The 18955-nt window shown below is 35.3% G+C and overlaps 1 protein-coding gene across 1 annotated transcript in view; it reads right to left on the bottom strand.

The window, feature by feature from the left end:
- LOC107744390 (protein CBFA2T2-like) overlaps window positions 1-18949 on the bottom strand; it is a 45806-nt gene extending 26857 nt beyond the window's left edge. Inside the window, exon 1 of the mRNA XM_016558016.1 lies at window positions 18815-18949. Coding sequence (XP_016413502.1) covers window positions 18815-18842 — 28 coding nt within the window. The 5' untranslated portion in view covers window positions 18843-18949. The remainder of the gene's footprint in view (window positions 1-18814) is intronic.
- Window positions 18950-18955: the final 6 nt, after the last annotated feature.

Raw genomic sequence — 18955 nt, 5'->3', positions numbered from 1 at the left:
GCGCTTATCATGGCGGAGATACTGTTGACAAGAACCAAGAACAAAGCAATATGCGTGATGTGCAATGCTTAGGTGAAATGCTATAGTAATACTATAAATCTGCGGAAGCATTTTTGACATCACGCGTAAAGGCGCCATGATTTCCGCAATGAATGAATGGCGGATGGCTCGGTGCACTGTTTTGTTTACTACACAATTTGTAAACTGATGTTTACTGTTCATTTTTTAGAAATATCAATAGCATTTGTATTAAAACTATATTCACTGAATGTAATCAAAAAAATCGAGAATTGAATCGAATCGAGAGCTTGCGAATCTAAATCGAATCGAATCGGGACATCTGAATCGATACCCAGCCCTAATGGAAACAATGGAAATACACTGAAATACTATAAAAATCACTGCACCATGGTGTTTTGAAATGATCTTGATTCAGGGTAATTTTGCACAAAATGATTTTCTTAATCAGTATTTTTGACTTCTTTTATAATAAAACAATCTAAGCATCCTTAAAACTAAATGCATTGACTAGGGAAGCAAAACTGCTTCAAACATGATGTTTTCAGAGAATATATGTCAAAAATAGATGTATTTTGACTGCTCTTGGCAGATAGTTTTGTTTGTTTTCAGTATGAATCTCACTTATTTATTTCACTTCTTCATCACTGCAGCCTGTTGTGGATGTAGTTTCATGTACGTCAGACTGCATTTTCAGCTTTGATTCGGACTTCACACATTCACTTAGATGCACATTTGCATGATTAAGTGAAAGTTGCTGACATCCTGATAGCAGTAATATCCACTAACAGAACACTGCTTGTGTGTGTCATGACTAAAGTCTAAAGTGGCTGTCCTTCGGCTCATCGGAAGCATCTGCTCATTGAATCGCTGCCCTTCTGACCTCTGTGGCACTAATTGATTGGCCGGCTGATCAATCACTCACTCAGCGGCTGCTCTGATTGGCTCCTTCCGCTTGGTTTTAGAAACACAGAGATCAAGCTGTGGGACTCGAAACGAGCCTGTTGAAATGTTAATGTCAGTGTTTCTCTGGCACACACACATCTGGTTTGATGTAAGCAGGGTCTCCAGGTGTGTTTCTAGCCAGAACTATCCCTGGACCAGCTCCATCACGTCTCATGCCTGATGCGCAACGTGTGGGAGAAAAATACTCCAGTCCAGATGTACAGCACGCTTCAGCTGTCTGGACTAAATCTGGACAATGTATTTGTCACTTATGGTCACTAATATGTGAGTTAAGTAGCATTTAAATATCATAGTAAACCAAACAATACCATGGTATATATCAAAGTACTACCAGCTGATACTTGTCAGTGTTGGTATCATTAACTAAAACTATTAAAAAAAATTTCATAAAATAAAAAAATATATATTAAATGAAAAATGAGAAATGTTGCCCTGCAACTAACTGAAAAATCTGAAGTTGAAGAACTAAAATGGCAAACTATATAACTGAAATAAAAACTGAAATAAAAGGTTATATTAAAAAAATAAATAAATAAAAATGGCAAAAGCACATAACAAAATTGCTAAAATAAAATAAAAATAAAAATAAAATAAAAATAAAAATAAAGTTCAATAGAAATATTAAAATAATATTTTAATATTAATATTAAAACTAATACAAATGACAAAAGCACAACAACATTTCTAAAACCTAAACTAAAAATAAAAACTGAAATAAAAATAAACTTCAGTCGAAATACTAAAATACTAATAAAAATGACAAAAGCACAATATTGCTAAAACTAAAAAAAAATGGGAAAAAATTCTATATAATTATTATAATAAAATGCAAATAAAATGACAAAAGCATGTCACAAAATTACTAAAACTTAAACTAAAAATAAAATTAAATACAAATATTTTAATAAAAATGACAAAAGCACATAATAAAATTACTAAAACTGAAACTAAAAAATAAGGTTAAATAGAAATATTAAAAAAACTAATAAACATGACAAATAACAAAATGACTAAAACTTAAACTAGAATTAAAATGAAAACTGAAAAAAAAAAAAATACTATAATAGTATACAAATAATATATATATATAACTTTCTTAAGAAAAGTTTGAGACAAAATTCTAACAAGAATGTCCCATAATAGTACTATGCTTTTTTAAAAATTCATTTACAATGGTATTCTTTTAGGAGTATGAGGTAAATTCCTTGATGCACTCATCATTCAGTACCATAGTAAATATCAAAAGTACCATGCTTTTGATACCATCATCACTCTCTCATACACAGCGGGCATTGTGTCAAGCTCTATTAGATCTTCTCTAATTATAGGGCCCTTAAAGACTAAACGTCTCTAGTTAGACTACTCCAGGGCTCCTGAGGGCCTCCACAGAGTGCTGTTCGGGGTCATCGAGCACAAGCCGCCCAGCGCTACATCTTCACTAGGGCTACTAGTGACTGTTGTGATGTCCAGCAGATCTTCAGACCACACAGCAGGTCAAAGTGGGACAATGGCCGCACACACCGCTCCATCAGACGCAACAGTTAAACGGTTGTTTTAAGGCTAATCGGCCGGATCAGCCGCCGTCTTGATGACAAGACGACAGTTAAGGGATAAGAGATGACATATTCATATGCAACGGTACTTGTAGGTGAATCATTAAGTACCATCATATATAAACATATATAGTACTTTTAATCAGCAAGGATGCAAAATGTTACAAAAGATTTCTATTACTAATAAATGCTGTTCTATTGAACTTTCTATTCATCAAAGAATCTTGAAAAATAACAATGTATCATGGTTTCCACAAAAATATGAAAAATATGACACTGAAGACTGGAGTAACGATGCTGAAAATTCAGATCTGCATCACAGGAATAAATTACAATTTAAAAGATATTACAAAACAAAAGAGTTATTTGAATTGTAATAATATTGAACCATTTTTAAATGTATTTTTGATCAATTAATTGCAGCCTTAGTGAGCAGAAGAGACTTTCAAAGCTTTTAAAAACATTGCATAATCTTACCGACCAAAGTTTTGGGTCAGTAAGTAGAAATTAATACTTTTATTCAGCAAAGATGCATTAAATTGATCAAAAGTGACAGTAAAGACATTTATAATGTAACAAAAAATTTTTATTTTTTTAATTAAATGCTGTTCTTTTTTTCAGGATTCAAATAATCCTGAAATCCTGACACTGAAGGCTGGAGTAATGATGCTGGAAATTCAGCATTGCATCAACAGGAATAAATTACATTTTAAATTATATTAACATTAGAACACAGTTATTTTGAATTAAAATAATATTTGAGAATTTATGTATTTTTGATCAAATAAATGCAGCCTTGGTGAGCAGAAGAGACCTCTTTCTAAAACATTACATAATCTTACCAACCCCAAACTTTTGAATAGTGGTGTATAAAAATACTATCATACTATGATCTCCTACCATCACTTTGTAAATGTCTAAAGCAAAAAAAGGAAATAAAACACTATAAACAGTGCTAAAATGCTTTATCCTTAAATACGGAGGACTAGTAGACGCTAGTTGGATTCCAGTCCAAAGCTGTGAGTTTGAAAAGCAGACAGCATGTCTACAGGGAAAAAAGAAACACACACACACACGCTGTGCTGTCAGCATGACGCTGTGCAGTACTTCTCTGCTGTGTGTCTGTCAGAACGCAGCTGTAGATTGTGTTAAGGTGACACACAGCAGACCTGCAGAAACACACAGCGCTCAGAGACAGACGTCAGTAATGAAATGCAGCGAGACCGTCTCTTCATATCTCCAAACTTTCTCCAGGACTGCAGTGTGATTGAGCTACAACTGGGTTCAGATCTGACCAAATCTGCAATCAATGAAAAGCCTGAGATCTTGATATGAACTCCGACGTGATCTGAGCTTCTCCACATTCATCTCATAGCTCTATATTCTCACTATATGACAGCAAGCTCAAAGAGGAACAATATATCTAATCGTTAACCTTCTCATTCCTAATTATTTAATCGACTGATCTGTCCATCCATCCATGCAGAAAACGAATGCTACACAGTCTTTCCTGCATGACAGTTAAAGCAGATTTGTTTAATGAAGCAAAGCTTGACGCTGTGGTCAAAACTCCATGCTGGCATCTCATCACAGTTCATCTCACCTCGAGCTCCTGCCACGTGGAAACGCTTCAACCAGTGAGACCCCGTTTGAGTTTTCCAGTTATTCACAATCAAGTATTTCTTTTTTAAATACGTTTTTTATAGAGATTACACTCTCGAGGAGCAGTTTCCAGCTGATGAAATATCTTAGTGAGGAGCAGAAAAACTTTCCATGATGTTATTCATTTCCACGACTGACCTTCTTCAGGCTCCCAAATCACTATTTCAAAATTCCCTGATTATTGCAGCTTTTCCATGACCAGAAAGGCATGAATCACTTCTATTATACGAACATAAAACAGCATAGCAAATGCTATTATGTGAATCTGCATTAGATATAACCTCATGCATATGATTAATATAAACTTTTGTTAACAATTTTTTAATGAGTTTTCAATTCAACAAAAAGAAAAACTGAATAAAATTATGTTTATTAATATTATATTACATTATATTATATACTGAATGTCTGCCAGATGAGTAAATGAAAAAGCACTAACCCTTACAGGCAAGAAAGTGCTGTGGAAGTACCATAGTGAAATGTATATCTGATATATACAACTGCAATAAAAATAAAATATCATGGTATTTAGAAAGCACTTCAAGATACTTCCAATAATGCCATGGTAATTCTTTAAAAAAAATGGCTTTCCACTGTATACTTTCAGAGGTTTGTAACACCAAGTTCTCGACAGACCCTTTAATCCACACATAAAAGTATCATGGTAATAGTATATATACAACATTGTACAAACACAAACACCTTATATCTACAGCCCTGGAATAGAGTATACATATGCAGTTTTGGATGCAAACATAAAATAGCAAACGCCAGTGGAACGGAGACAAACAACTAAAGGCATGAAAACACAGAGAGATGAAGCTCACCTCCTCTCTATGATGGTCCCCTCCGCTTGTGTCTTATTCCAAACAATGTAAATCACTCTGCTTTAGTGGCTTGCTCTCTCTTCATATGTGAGGCATGTGTCTGAAACTCTCTCACATATGTGAGCGCTGCAGTCCGAGTCCTTCCACCGCCAGCGAGGCACAGATGGACTCCAGATGGGTTCTGGGATTTAGAACGTCTCTCTCTCTCTCTCTCTCTCTCTGCTGATGTCACAGCCCAAGCCACGCCCACTGCATGGCTCCTGGCCAATCAGCCACTGCTCTATTCAATACATTAAACTAGAGGAGACTCATTAACATAACTAACTACTCTGGCACTCAAAGGCTAAACAAAGTGCATGCCAATTGAAGGGAGGCGAAGTTACCCATAACACCTCATGCTGTGTGTGCCTTTACTATGAGCTGAACTATTCAACTTCTTGCACATCCAAAAAAGTACAATTTTATTGCTCAGACTTGCTCTTAGGAGACCTAACTGATGTTTCAAGTAACCAGATGTTTCTTGTAAAATCACTCAGGAGACATAAAATAGACACAAAATGTCAATTGTTGATGAACAACAAACAGCTAGAATTACTATTAAAACGCTCTGTCTATATTCACAATAGTGTTGAGAAACTGCTTTAGGTTTTATTGATATGTTTTTATTTTAGGTTTAGTTTTTTTAGTTTTAGTATTTGTTAATTGTGTGTTTTTGTCATTTATAGTAGTTATTGTTTATGTATGTATGTGTGTACATGTATAGTTTTTATTAATTTTAATTTTAGTTTTAGCTATTTTATTTAGTTTTAGCTATTTTAGTACATCAAGTACATCAAGAACAAAATTAAAATGAGAAATGGTCCCTTAGCAACTAGCTGAAATAAAAAAGTTATTTTTTATTTATATATATATATAAATTTTTTTATATATACATAAAGATCAGAGCCCATCTTATATGCTATCAAAATGCATGAATGGAGGGAGTAAAAATCAAAAGAGTCATGTGAAACCTGTTGATTGTGTGCAAACAGTGCTCTGTGCTCTTTAGGGAGTGTGTTTGGCCTGCTATTCGAGTTAATGAGCGTTAACACCAGCTCCCTTCATTTGCATGTAAATGTGCATCAATAAAGCTCGGCTTAAACAAAACAACGACTTTCTGCTCTGAAATGCATCTGAAAGGAGTGCGTAGCCATTACACCACACATGGAGACAATGGAGGACACCACAGAAAGTCTGTTTCAAATGGAAAACCCTGGGAATGACAGAAGACTAACTCGGTTTTAAAATTTGCTGCCTACCTTGAGAGTATTTTAAGGCCACAAAACAACATAAAAGCATATGCTGCCTTCTAAAATGCCTTATTTTAGCCAAATTCTAAAGCAGTATTACATTATACTTCATATACCTCAAGAAGAAGCCAATCCCAGAATGCACTATGACAAACTGAGTGAAAAAACATCCAAGATGGCAGACAAAGCAAGGGAATAGTAAATTATAAATATATTCCCAGCTAACAGGGAATGTTCTCAGAACTTTAACTAGCGTTCTGGCAAGGTTCTCTCAACATTCTGATCAAACATTCTTCTAGGAACGCTAACAGAACACTCATTGAAAGTTATCTGGTCTTATAATGTTCTCAAAACGTTAGCACAAAATCATTATTTATACATTGTTTATGGAATGTTTTTCCGAAACATTTTAGTTGGACGTTCATCTAACGTTTTTTAAATGTTACCATTTGTTTCACTTGGGCACTATCTTCTCTAATACATTAGAAGCTGTTGCCCCCATCAAATTGAAAAAGGTTAGAGAAAAACGTACTGCGCCATGGTACAACAGTAATACCCATTCTCTCAAGAAAGTAACACGTAGTCTTGAGCGCAAATGGAGAAAAACTAACTTGGAAGTTTTTAGAATTGCGTGGAAAAACAGTATGTCCAGCTATAGACAGGATCTAAAAGCTGCCAGGGCCGAGCATATCCACAAACTCATAGAAAATAACCAAAACAATCCAAGGTTTTTATTTAGCACAGTAGCTAGATTAACAAATAACCAGAAGCCACCCGATCTAAATATTCCCTCACAGTTTAATAGTAATGAATTTATGAATTTCTTCACTGATAAAATAGATAACATCAGAAATACAATAACAAATATAGATTCTACAGCGTATAATACTTCAACTTCATTCATCGCACCAAAAGATAAACTGCAGTGCTTTACAAATATAGGACAGGAAGAGCTAAATAAACTTATCACTGCATCTAAACCAACAACATGCCTGTTAGATCCTGTACCCACTAAATTACTGAAAGAGTATGCCGTATTTTTATATGAAAATAAACAAGCTGAAAACACTAACTGAAAAACTTTTATTGCTTTTCTATAGTATTAAGCCTCAAATGTCAACTATACATCGGATTGGTTTCTTCTTTAAATAAAAAGGTAAAAATATGCATGGTATTATAATGTTATACTAAAACTAAAATTAAAACAATGGAAAAACCCTTAAGATAGCGTGTAGAAAGAAAAAAAAGCATCTTAAGCATGCAGAATAGCATAAGTGGACTTTGACGATTAATTGCTGCTTTGAACGATTATGTAATTTTGGCATCCATAATTGTAATCGCGATTAGAAATTCGATTATTATGCAGTCCTAATCCAGCCTGATTAATCAGTCAATATTAGAGATTATTGTTCTGTTATCAGAACTCATCACTCAGCCTAGCATCAGCCATTTTTAGTGAATTTTGATATTTTTAAAGAAAATATAAGTAAATATTGTGTAAAAAATAAATAATAATAATAATAAAATATACATTATATATATATATTATACAAAATTGTATATATTTAAATAGAAATAATATTATAATTTTTTATATATATATATAAATTTTTTTATATATACATAAAGATCAGAGCCCATCTTATATGCTATCAAAATGCATGAATGGAGGGAGTAAAAATCAAAAGAGTCATGTGAAACCTGTTGATTGTGTGCAAACAGTGCTCTGTGCTCTTTAGGGAGTGTGTTTGGCCTGCTATTCGAGTTAATGAGCGTTAACACCAGCTCCCTTCATTTGCATGTAAATGTGCATCAATAAAGCTCGGCTTAAACAAAACAACGACTTTCTGCTCTGAAATGCATCTGAAAGGAGTGCGTAGCCATTACACCACACATGGAGACAATGGAGGACACCACAGAAAGTCTGTTTCAAATGGAAAACCCTGGGAATGACAGAAGACTAACTCGGTTTTAAAATTTGCTGCCTACCTTGAGAGTATTTTAAGGCCACAAAACAACATAAAAGCATATGCTGCCTTCTAAAATGCCTTATTTTAGCCAAATTCTAAAGCAGTATTACATTATACTTCATATACCTCAAGAAGAAGCCAATCCCAGAATGCACTATGACAAACTGAGTGAAAAAACATCCAAGATGGCAGACAAAGCAAGGGAATAGTAAATTATAAATATATTCCCAGCTAACAGGGAATGTTCTCAGAACTTTAACTAGCGTTCTGGCAAGGTTCTCTCAACATTCTGATCAAACATTCTTCCAGGAACGCTAACAGAACACTCATTGAAAGTTATCTGGTCTTATAATGTTCTCAAAAAGTTAGCACAAAATCATTATTTATACATTGTTTATGGAATGTTTTTCCGAAACATTTTAGTTGGACGTTCGTCTAACGTTTTTTAAATGTTACCATTTGCCAACCCTGAAACAACTTACAGAACTACCACATTTTGCTATAAGTTTGATTGCATCATATAATAATTGCTGTTAATAGTGTTCATCGTCTGTTTGATTACGTCTTTAATTGATTAAGTCTTTAATTGATTTTTCTGTACATTAACTGACAGTCACCACTGATAAGCTACCACTAAATATTGTAGAAACTTAATTTGCTGTAAAGTTGCTTTGCAACGATTTGTATCGTGAAAAGCGCTATACAAATAAACTTGAATTGAAAATTGTTTCAGAGAACCATCAAAAGTAACATTCGCATAATGTTTGCAAAATGATACAATGGAATGTTCATTTAACATTTTTGAAACATTTAAACACTGGACATTTTGCAACGTTTCAGAACATTCAGAAATAATGTTTAATGGGAACTTTAGGAACACATTCTTAGAACAAATTTTGTTAGCTAGGTTTAAAATCGACTATCTTACCCAATATTTGTGTGCGCTGTGAATTTCTGTGCTTATTAAGTGTATTGTGTTAACATGCTAAACTAATAATAAAATGTCTACATCTTTGGCACCAAAACTGCCTGATAGATGAGTTTCATCGCTTTATTTTGGGTGAAAATCGTCCTGATATCGTCACATGATAAAGAGCACAGGAGCCTGTTTCTATCTGAATCGTTACGATCCTTCACTTCCATCTGCAAGACGTTTCCTCCATCTGTGGACGTAACGCAGCAGGGCGACAGATGTGAACACACTCGTCCTGAGCGCTCTCTCTCTCACACACACACACACACACACACAAACTGCGCGGACTGCTGTTCCAAATCCACATCCAATCTCCTCCACAGCAAAATCTCTTTCCAAGCACTTCTCTGCGTCCGTCAGTCTCTCTCTCTCTGTGTTTGTAGTGGCATTCCTGCTCGGCTCTCGGCTCCAGTGTGTCTGGCCGCGCTGCATGCCTGGGAGCCATTAGTTTAAGTAAAGCCTGACACACACACACACACTCACACACACTCGACTCCTCTTACAAGACTTGCAGACTGAGTGTGTTTGTATGTAAGTGAGGAGATGTGTGTGAAAGAGGTGTGTGTGTGTGTGTTTTCTTAGCTATAGTTTGGGGACCAAATTGTCCCCAGAAGTGAGTTAAATCTGACTAAACCTCCCTTTGGGATCATCCAGGAAAGTCCTCAAATGAAAAAAACGTGTGTGTGTGTGTGTGTGTATATGTATATCTTTCACACACATCTCATACATATGTAAATACCTGTATGATTATTATTATTATTTAACCTATTAAGGATGCAAAAGGTTTTTAAATGTGTGTGTTTGTATATATATATGTGTGTGTATAATGTATGTGTGTGTGTGAGTGTGTGTGTAATGTGAACTATATAATTTCTGCACCATTACCATTACCATGACTAAATGAAATACAAAACAATAATAATGATTGGCTTAAAATGCCAAATTAAATTAAAAATGTGCAGAGTTTAGCTGTAACCCTAATCAAACACACCTGAGCAAGCTCATCAAGGTCTTCAGGATCCCTAGAAAATCACAGGTAAGCGAGTTTGATCAGGGTTTAGATCAGAGCTAAACTCTGCAGGATTTGAGGAACCCTGTAGTAAACTATGTAACTGTTTCACTAACTATTATTTAAAAAATGGCAGGCAGTACGCATATGTGTGGTATTCAGTTAGTATGCTAGTTTTTCATTCTGAAACACAGTGAATCACAGACACACAGATCCTGCCGTATCTGAAAACCGTCACACTACTGGCAACTACTCCCCAGCACTTCAGCGTCTGTCCGAGCACGTGCATGAGCGCAATTTATGAGAGGGGGTCACACGCTCTCTTGGCCACATTACCTTAAAGTTTCCACTTTGAGAGCCAAGAAGAGAGTCCACACACACAGTTTACTGTTAGATGGACATAATGACCATCAAATGAACAGATTACATAGCAATCCAGTCTCATTACCTGCATCTCAAACACAATTTGCAAATATTTGACTTCATTCAGTTTGTCCCTCAGAACCAAACAAACAAGCTGTTTGATGCTCAATCAGATGCCAAAATAGAATTGAATAATGTGCAGTATATGCAAAAAATAGTATTTGAAACAGTGCAAAGTATGCAACAATAAATGTTTATATAACATTACATGACCTCACAAAGCTGCATGTTTAATTCAGAAATCGCAGAAATAAAGATGCATATATTGCATTTTCTACATTCCTAAAAATGTCAGAGAACAGCACTTCATCTGACCCGACTGCATTCACCACCCTTGCGAAAGTTTATCTGAGAATCTCTTTTCAAAGTGACAAGAAAATGACGAGGAGGAATTTACTGCCTGGCTTTACAAGAGAAGAACTGATGTGAAGTGCATGTGTGTGTGGACGGACAGAGAAACACACACCGCTCCATACCGAAGAGGTCAGATCCCAAACCAGGTCTGGTGTAAACAACCTCCAGACTATATTTAAGACGTCTGATATAATCACTGTTAGTCAACACAAATAAATGACATACAGCAGCCATAGAAGAACACGTGAATGTCATTGCATTAAATACTAAATATCAAAGCACATTCTAGCAAACCTTTTCACAAAAGGATGTTTATTAGACTTTTAAATTATGCAATAATGAATATTTCAACAGTGCATCAACATTTTAGGTTAAATTCATTTAAATGCATTAGAAACCTTTGTGTCTTCATTAGTTAATTTTAAATACTTGATCTTTTGTTTTCTATTGCAGTGACATTCACACATTTGTAAGTGTGATTTACACGTCTAAACACTTTCTGGAGCCGTTGCATAATGAACGAAGGACGTAGGCAGTGACCTTGAGCCTGATTTGGAGGTGTATATACAGTATATCAGATCCAAGTTGTGCTATTGGGATAAAATGCATCCGGAATCTCAAAGCATGGATGAGATAACGCGGCTCTAATGGGGATATTTTCTTGACAAAGACACAAAGAGCTCTGTGTCGGGCCTGTATGTGTGGGATCCATACCGAACGAAATCTAAGTCACAAGATGAGAGAAAGAGACACAACAAAAGAGGCTGTGTTCGCATACTGCATACTGCTCCAGATGAAAAAAAATGAATACAAATAATATGTGAAACTGTATAGTGCACCATTTAATGCAACACTATTAAACTGCTCGTATTTATGCTGCGTGCATATATAATTGTAATTGTACATAAATGCAGCCTTTTGTGTATATATCATTTTCTAAATAATATATAATACATTATTATGCAGCATAAATAGTATGAGCAGTACAAAAATAGCTTAACAGGAAAATTATTTGGATCTCACATGTGTGTGTGTGTGTGTGTGTGTGTAAGCATGCCTTCCCTAAGGTTGGATTGCAGGAACTGTTCTGGCTTGTCGAGACCACCATTTCCCACAATCCCTTTGGCATGTTTACCAGTGCTGGAATGCCTGAAACATTTTGGTGAATCGGTTCTTTCAAACAGCTCGTTTCAATGAGCCAATTCATAAAAATGATTCACCAGTTACTTTACATCACAGTTTCAATCCCTAATGACTTGTATCTGCCTATCTGTTAAATTGTTAACAGATGTATAGCATACTAGTTTATTTTATCAGAACACTTATGAGTACACCAAATACACAAAATAATGTTCTTTTTAGCAGCATCATATGACCCCTTTAAGTTATGATGCTGCCTTTGTAGGCAATGAGGTAGCAGTGTTATTTTAGCTTTTTTTTTTATTTTATTTATTTATTTTTTTTAATGTTTTTATTATTATATTTTTATTTTTAATTGTAATTATTTTTTTATATTTTAATTTTAGTTGAACTTTTAATAATTATGTTGTGTTGATTTTTTTTTATCACAAAATAAATTCATTAAAATAAAATATTCTTATACATTTTTATTTCATGTTTATTTTTAGTTATTTTATTATATCAAGTTAAACTAAAAGAAATGGGGAAATGAGATCTTGGCAGCTAGCTAAAATAAAATTTCAGTTTTCAAAAGTTTAATTTGATTTAATTATTATAATTAAAAATAATTAAAGTTTTGAACTTTTAATAATTTTTAATATTACAATTTTAATTATTTTATTGCTTAATTTATTTTTAATTTTTTATTTAATTTAATTTTAATTTAATTTAGTTCATGTTTATATTATTTCAAGCAATGAACGTGTTTTTTTTTGTTGTAGTTTTAGTTTTAATTTTAGTTTTAGTTAACCCATAAAATTTTTTCAGACCGAATCAATCCAAATTGAATTTTTCAGTGTTGTTTGTGAACCAGTTCACCAAAAAGAATCGACAAGACTGATTCGTTTCAAAATCAGACATCCCTCACGTGAGACGTAAACGCTGCGCTCACACTCATATTCAGAGTATTTAATGGGAGAGATATCATTACAGCCCTCTGGACAAAAACAGACAAAAATAAAGTGTCTCATTCGCTCTCCCGTTCAGAAGCATTACTGCCAAATCTACAGGAGAAATATAATGGATCATTGAAATGTGACACAGACATCCTGTTTAATGCGGCAGTATGGTCTGAAGCATGAGAAACAGTTGGGAATACACACACACACACACACATCAGGTCTCAATGTCAAAGCTCTGGTAAGTTCTCACAGACTGGACTGAAGGCGATTTTAACCCCTCATCAGCCACTGATGGTCACAAAACAGCTGGATTTCCCATCAGCCCATGAGAGAAATAAAGGATCGGACTGAGAGACAGGAAAGGAAAACAAGTAGTGTAATGTAACCGCTGGATTTATTTTCATTCAATTTTATTTTTTAAATTGCATGTATGTGGGAATCTCACATTTTATATATCATATTTTAAAAATATACTGTAAAATATGAATATATCACATTAAAATCTGAAGAAAAAATACATTTTGAATAAAGTGAAAATAAAAATGCTTAAAAAAACATTTTCATTGCTGTGATTATTTGAGATACTATTATAGTTTTTATTAATATTTTGAACCTGTTTTTATTTTTAGAATTTTTTTTGTTTTAATTGTAGTAATTTTGTTGGGTTTTTGTCATTTTTAGTAGTTTGTGTGTGTGTGTATATATATATATAGTTTTTATTAATTTTATTTCAGTTTAGTTTTAGTTCTTTTACTACATCAAGTTAAGTTAAACTACCGGTAAATTAAAATAAGAAATGTTGGCAACTAGCTGAAATAAAAATCGTTTTTATATTCTATTTTATTTCAGTTAATGTTTATTTTATTTTAAGTAACAAAAATGTTTTTTATGGTTTTAACTATAATAAGTTAGATTTAATAATTTTTAGTTAACTATAATAACTCTGACTGTGATGCAAAAAAAAAAAAAATCGGCTAATAATGATTAATTGTTTAAATTGTTGTACATTTGTAAGTATGCATCATAGCACTATTTATTCTATTAAATTTAATGCTGATTTTAATTTAAAAAAAATAATTGTGCCCAGACAAAATTATTTTCATTACCATTTTACAAATTAAATTTGTTGTTGTTGTTTGCATTAATGAAAATTTGGGCGAGATAAATGTGTTTAATTGTCACGAAAACAATCTTAGTGGTTCTAAAAATAGGATCTATTGTCTTTACACAAACTATAATTCCTTGTTTTTTCCTATTTATTTGTAGAGTGAAATAGCACCTGGATATCTGATCAATAGATTCAACCATGCTGTACATCAATGTCTCTAACATAAAGTTTCTTGAATCTGCATCTGACAGAAAGTTGAAAGAAACTCCACAGAAATGTTGGTGGAGAAGGTGGAGGGCTCGTTTTTAAGCGGTGTGGATGGTGGGGGTCTTAAAAAGCTTTAATGGCATGATAAGCCCCTTTCACAAGCTCTTAAACGCTCCTCCCTCTGATAGACTCCTCAATGACTGCCGTCTTTGTCCCTCTTTAAACTCCCACCGCTGCAGAAAGTTCAGAGCGCGATCAGCCGTCCTGAAATAATCCCGCCACTCCAAACCCTTGCTTTGTTTTCACAACAGCCGGATCAGCTGATAACCATCAGCCCCGTGAACAATCACAGAACAATCCAAGACAACAAAACATCCCGCTGCTCGAGGAGTCTGCTGTTGAAACTGCTGAAAAAAGACCTTTAAAGGGACGGTTCACCCAAAAACGATCTTTCTGTCATCATTTGCTCACCATCGGTTTCTTTCACGAAACATGACACTTCCTGTTTCTTTGTAATTATTTGTGAAATTTAGCAGCAGTTTCTGAGTGAAAACTGTTTCGAAATAAATCCAACACCAATTTTTTTTTTTTCAGTCTAGTTGGTGATGGAGAGATGTCAAGCTCCAAAAACATCTATATGACTTGTATGCAATATTTCAAATCTTCAGAAGTCATGTAATAGTTTTGTGTGAGGAATCTAAATAGGTCTGTCACGATAACAGCTTTTTGTTGTGCGACATATTGCCCCAGAAATAATTGCGACAAACAATATTATTGTTATTTTAAGACCATTTTATGCCACTGAATATATAATCATAATATAAAAGCAGAATGTGTGGTGGAGACCAACTAAAAATCAACTTTTGTTGGTCACAGAGCTTGTTTTCTGCAATAATCCAATGGAAAATCTTACTGGGTTTTTGCCAAGGGAACAGTGGTGAAAAAAATATATCGTATTGGGTCTCACGTGTCTTGTAACCAATTGCAATTCACGACTGAATATGCACAAGTCTAAATGAGCTTCAAGAGCAAGAGGGCAAATTCTGTCCAACAGGACTTTAGAGGAACATGTGGCCGAGTAGATAATGAGACTTTCCATCTTTAGGCGAACTGAAGTGCATCAAAACAAAGACAGTTGTCAACACATCGGGGTAATATTCGTGATGGAAGCATATAAAGAAATCTGGATTCTTCTAAACGGGGTCAGAGGCCCGACTCCAGGCGGTCCGGTCCCGCAATAATCCATATCTCCAGCAAAAACTGACATTCTAGGCAACAGTCGTTCGTTGGTGGTGAGAAAACTATTCGCTGTGGAGCCTCGACATCTGGATTCAATCTTGCACAGCCTGTCTGCGCAGCGGTGGCCGACGAGAAACATCTGGTGGAGCTGATGTCAATTACTGCGTTGTGTTTCTCTTCCGAGATAATCCGTCCAACACACACAAGCTCGTACACGCTCGCACACAAACGGCTTAAACACAAGTCAATGACATCCACATTTTTAACTTTATCAGAGGATGTTTGACATCTTCAGTGCTCGTTTTAACACTCTACAGCACCAAACAGATGAATAAAATGCAGAACTGTGCATGTTAGGTTTGATAAACTAGCATTTGCAAACCACAGAACCCACCTAGGGTGCATCGAGCGTCTGTTTTATTACGGCTGGGACTCAAAGGGTTTGGTTATTTGCTAATTGGACGCAGCTCTCAGCGGTTTGAGAGGAGAACCGTGGAGCCACTGCAGGCCAAGACTGCCTCGTTTGAACACTAACAGCTGCTAAAACCAAAGCGGAGACCCGTACTTCATTCCCCACTCTTCTTACTCTCTCTTTCTGACGTGCACAAACTCTCCCACGCGATCTGAGTGGCGTGTTGTCAGCTCAGGAGACCCCGGCAGCAAGAGCCAAGAGCAATTAAAGCGCTAATTCAAACCTGAAGGGCCCTTTTGTCCTGTGTTTCCTTTCTTCAAGTCAGAAGATCGGAATCTAACCACCCCCAACACACACACACACACACACACACACACAGCTCCGGCCAAAGTTGAACGGAAAAATTACACCAAAGTCCTAAAGTTTCACATTTCCAACTGGAGCTGCACCAAAAACTGGCTCACTAAAGAGGGATGTACATGAGTGTTTAAGTCTCCAGGATGCTGGACAAAACCGTAAATGTGTTGTTTTGGAAATGGTCCATTGTATTATCATGGTAATACTGTGTTTTTTAAACAACACTTACAAAGAGTACCATGGTAGTCCATGATTAGGTTTTTTGGACCCTAGCATCAGCATGTTTTATGGATGTGTTTACCATAATAGTACCATGGTACATTGGAAAATACATTGGAAAACCATTTAAATAAGTTATCATAGTATTACCATCTAATACCATCACTGTACCATGGCACCACCTACCAATTAAAAATATTTTTGTTGACTGAAAAAAACCTTAAATAATTTAAAATAAAAATTTGAGATTAAAAAAAATTTAAAAACGTAAACCAAAATTAGAAATATTGCTTTGGCAATTAACCAAAATAAAATAAGTTAAAGATGAAGTACTAAAATTACTAAAACTAACTAAATTAAAGCTAAATATAAATATTTAATAAAAAAATAATAATTGACAAAAGCACATAAAATTGCTAATACTTCAACTAAAATTAAAATAAAATGTAAAAATAAAAGCTAATTCAAAACATTAATAAATACTATAATAGTACACAAAATACTCAAATAACAGTGATCTCCAGTAATAATACTATGGCACTTTGAGAGACACCATGATACTGAAATTTATGTGCCATGGTATTTACATGGTACTCCAAGGTATATTAAAAATATAATTGTATATGTCCAAAAAACTATGATATCACCATGTAAGTGTTTTGTAATGTACACAGGCAGTGTGATATTCACTGTCGGTCATCATGACTAGTCCATCTTCAGCCCATCTCGCCCTCATGTGGTCAAAACCATCATCACATGGTCTGCAGCATCATCAGCTCCAAGTCCAATGCATTTGGTATTCAGGCCAAGGAAACAAACCCCGGGGACAAAACAATGGCCTGCGTTATTCTCGAGCACGAGTGACCCCGACAGCGCTGCTGTGGCACCGGGACGTTTCATTGTAAACACACACACACACACACACACAGGCCTCCTGTAGATCAGTCCACCGAGCACCACTAAAGTCCAGATGGTGTGAAACTTTGCAGAAGGGATTAACGCCAAATCCTCCAGTGAGACACAAGAGAGGGGTCCGTCTCCGACCCTCAAAACAGATTAGAGCTGGTTTACCACGCTAGACAGACAGCGTGCCCTTACTACAGTCTATGGTATTAGCATGGAAATGGGTATGCACTTTTTCACACAAATTACACACTTCGAAGAATACAATGACATGATTATAATTATAATGTCCAAACAAACAACAAAACATGGGAGTACTATGGTACTTGTCCAAAAAAGATGGTAATTGCACTCTTACAAAAAAGTACAGTGGCTATGATATCAATAATCCATGGTTTTTATGTGGTACTCCAAGAATACTATGGTAGTACCATTGTACTTTGTTTGGTCTGCACTCTTACCATGGTACCAAGTTCCATGTTTTTTGTTTTAGAAACATATCCAATTGACCTCCATGGTATTCTCTGAAGTACCTTTTACATTAATTCATTTAGCAGACACTTTTAGTGATATAAAAATAAAAAGCATAAGATCATTCATTGTAAATACCATGGTAAATGAATATGCAATCCAAATAATGTGGTATTACTATCTGATATCATCATAAACAATCATAACCTTGGCAAATTGATAAAATAGTACAATTTAACACACTTTAATGATATAGTAAACAACAATTTACCACGGTAAAAGTAGTTGCCACTAAAAATACCATATTTAACACCTCATAAAAGCTTCATTAACTGTTCGAGGGGGTTTCCATATGAATATATTATGTCAAATATGTTCGGATGTTCCATTTATTTTGTTTAATGCTCATACCGGAAGCGTTCTGGCGTTCAAAACAAATGGAACGCGGGAGTTTGGAACGCTCGTGGCACGCAGACGCTAAAAAACATCGAGACGCTGTCCGCATGCGCACACGGACTGTTAAACACGCAGTCAATACAGTACAGTCGCAAACGCAAAGCAAGAGCGCATTTTGCGTGAACCATACCTTACAGTAAAGGCCGCAATGACGGTATTTATCATGGAAAATTCGCCATACACCCCAAAATGTGTTATTCTCACTGCTCTGTTGATCTTTTTAGTCTGACATGCGTGTCGCGATATGTGTTACTGTAAGAGAGGAGCTGCACAAAACGCTGCAATCACGCACAATCCCGTCACATTAGTGCACTTACATTGAAACGCGCCCGGAATCCCGACCATTGTGACTCTCCTCGCGCTGACAGACTCGAGCCGCTCGCTGTGTGTCTGTGCTTTGTAGTTCTTCACGAATAGATCCACGGACCTCTGTGTGTGTGTGTGTGTGTGTGTGTGTG

The sequence above is a fragment of the Sinocyclocheilus rhinocerous genome, unplaced genomic scaffold, assembly GCF_001515625.1.
Source record: "Sinocyclocheilus rhinocerous isolate Xijiao unplaced genomic scaffold, SAMN03320098_v1.1 scaffold1488, whole genome shotgun sequence".
Taxonomy (NCBI): Eukaryota; Metazoa; Chordata; class Actinopteri; order Cypriniformes; family Cyprinidae; genus Sinocyclocheilus; species Sinocyclocheilus rhinocerous.
Note: the sequence above shows the minus strand (reverse complement) of the source record. Positions and strands in the feature narration are given on the sequence as shown.